The sequence below is a fragment of the Apaloderma vittatum genome, unplaced genomic scaffold (genome assembly GCF_000703405.1).
Source record: "Apaloderma vittatum isolate BGI_N311 unplaced genomic scaffold, ASM70340v1 C12168102, whole genome shotgun sequence".
NCBI lineage: Eukaryota > Metazoa > Chordata > Aves > Trogoniformes > Trogonidae > Apaloderma > Apaloderma vittatum.
Window position 1 is genome coordinate 1 of NW_009747120.1, and position 2970 is coordinate 2970.

General features: G+C 38.8%; 1 protein-coding gene across 1 annotated transcript; it reads left to right on the forward strand.

The window, feature by feature from the left end:
• Positions 1-972: 972 nt before the first annotated feature.
• Positions 973-2734, forward strand: LOC104267510 (DNA polymerase alpha catalytic subunit-like; the record flags this gene model as incomplete). The annotated part of the gene is made up of 3 exons (XM_009877502.1): positions 973-1097; positions 2077-2173; positions 2654-2734. Coding segments are annotated over 3 exons (303 nt in total), but the record flags the coding sequence as incomplete, so codon positions are not given.
• Positions 2735-2970: the final 236 nt, after the last annotated feature.

Below are 2970 nucleotides of genomic sequence, written 5' to 3' on the forward strand. Positions count from 1 at the left end.
GCGAGCGCAAAGAATCGGCGGAAGATCTTGTCTATAAATACACCCTAAGTGTTGCATTTTCCCGTTCTCCCAGCACCAGACAGTGCAAATGCCCCACTTTAGCCCGTGCCAGCCTTTAGCAGGACAAACCCCTCTGCCAGCCCCGGCCGCGCTGCCTGGGTGCAGCTCGCGTTAGCGATTTGGCTCCTGCTGTGGCCAAGAAGGGACCGACCGACCTTCCTTGGCCTGGCCTGGCCGCTTGCACCAGCCCTGGGCCTCCTCTGCCTGCAGCCGGGGTGTCCAGCGTGTCACACAGTACCCGTAGTCGCGTTTCCTGGGGTAGTTGTCTGCTTTCCTAAGTTAGTGTGGGGGTGTTCGTTCTCTGTGGTCGGATAAATGTCCCCTGCCCAAACTCAAGAGGGAGAAAAAGGTCGGGAGAAGAGGGAAGCACCTTTTTGGGGGAAGTGTGTGCGAAGGAGGGAGGTGTCAGAGGAAACGAGGTGGCAGTCTTCTGCTGTCAACAGATTACTAGTTTGTCTCAATCTAGCCGTGCTCTTAAACCCTGTGAAACCACCTAAAAAACCATGTTACTGCGTTGTAGCAGTACAGGCCTTTTCTAAGTCCGTCTATTCCTGAGTTGTCATGGAGACATGCAAAATAAAAGGAGTTGGAAATTCCCAAGGAAGGAGTGGGGGGATCCTTTTTAGATAAAGGTTGATGGGTTTTGAGAGACGCTTTGGAAATCTAGGTGGTAGCTTCTTGCTGAGTGAGAACTGGCCCGAAGTCTATTTGATCTCTGTGTCTGAGACCAAGCCTTCAGTGTAATTCCAGAATTGGCTCCTTAAGAGCCATCTGTGACTGAGTGCTTTTAGCCAAGTAGCTCTCTATGTTGATTTTAAGCAAAACTGCGACCATCTCTTAATAGATCACGGAACACTAAGTACAAAGCAACGGCAGCTCATTACTAAACTTACTGTTTTTAATTAATTGCAGCTATGCATGAGTCTGGAAGTTTTGCAGCATCACGTTCTAGACGTGAGAACAAGTCTAGAAGAAGCCAGCAAGAAGCACTGGAACGTCTGAAAAAAGCCAAAGCCGGTCAAAAAATAAAATATGAAGTGAGAATTCATCATTTTTTATAAAAAAGGATGTGAACTGAGATGCTTAGCTACCCTTTATATGTGTCTAAAAGATATGGGAAACAAAATCTGCCTTTCAGATCAGCTTTTTTTTAACAGTGTATGTTTTTCAGAATGTAACTGTAATTGTTTTGCTGCTTTCTGGTATAATTTATTTGTTTCTTCCTATTTTCAAAACTAATACAATTTTATTAACTACATGTCAAATGTGCTTGATGCTCCTTGATAACTATCCCGTAGGGAAGGACCAACTTTTAAAATTTAGTTGTGCAATTAGTGTTGTGAAGTTAAAACAAAAAAGTACTTCCTATGATATTTAAGTTTATTTTCAAAGCTTTACATGACTGCAGTCATTAATATTAATGTGCTGTGTTTTCACAAAGAAAAAAAAAGTATGTCACTGTTAGAATTGAAATCTAGAAGTGTAACACTGATACTGTTCAATTAATGGTAACATCAACAGGAAGGGACTTCCACATTTAGGTGGATAAATCTGAAGAAGCCTGAAGTGTGTAGGTGATTAACATGCACATTTACTCTGAAACACAAAAGAGCATTTTTGGCATTAAAGACTGAACACATCAAATCAGCTTTCTTTTCATTGTCCTCATCTTGGTCTTAAGCTAAAGATCAGAAGTCTCCATTGCTAGATTTTTTTAAAATTTTTTCCTAATGTGAGGTAATGCAGTAAAGCAAGTCAGATTCAAATGAAATCTCTGCCAGTGCTTCAGTAGATTTTGAGTTTCAGTATGCTGTGATAATTTTAGAAATCGATAACTAGTCTTTTGTCACTGCCAAAAAAGAAACGTAAACTGAATGAATAACTGCGCTTACTAGTTGTGAACAGTGCACTGTAGGAAACCATGCATTTGTTGGGAACTTTTATGTTGTTACTGATGATCTGTATTAATAAGTAATGATATGGGAAATGTTAATCCTCAGTATACCTTAACTGTAGGTTGAGGAGTTCACAAGTGTTTATGATGAAGTAGATGAGGAAGAATACTCCAAGATGGTCAGAGAACGTCAGGATGATGACTGGATTGTTGATGATGGTAAGATTCGTTTGGAGAGTTACTGTGATTGTGGTGTTATAACTCAATTAGACTTCATGGTGTTCATGGTTTGAGATGAGTTATACTTAGTATATTCTTAAAAATTGTTTTAGGAGACAAGAAAAAATAAACTTTTATATGGAAAATCAATATTTTACATTGTTCTCATAGAAGTGTATTAGGATGGCAATGAAAATGTTGTTCCATTAAGAACTAGTTTTGAAATTTTAATCCAGTTATCAGTGATGTAGCTATAAAGAAGTACTGTAATTGATAATTTCAAATTAAACACATCATATATTCAATCTAATAGAAGATACGACTGAGAGTAGTTTTTAATGCTTTTTGCATTTATAAGTTCTGCTCTATATTAAAATGAAAAAGTGTTTGAATATATAAAACCTTTGATTGTGAATGTATTTAGAAATACCGGAAGACAGAATTTTAAATGAAATTTTTTAACAACTTTTTTCTCTACAGATGGGGTAGGTTATGTAGAAGATGGAAGGGAGATCTTTGATGAAGATCTGGATGATGATGCTCTTGGTTTCTATAAGAAAGGTAGGTTGAACATCCCCACTGTAGGATATCTTCCAGTGACTTTAGAAAAGGTATCTACTACAGGCAGTTTTTTGGCATCAGTATGTGGTGAATATGGCCAAATGACATGTTACTTGAAACTCTTTGCCCCCATAGTACAGACAACAGAGATCCCACAGCTTGGGGTCAGATCACTACTAGCTACTTCAACAGTTTTGCTTACAGTCTTTTGTGGGATATATATTTACTTCTAGGAC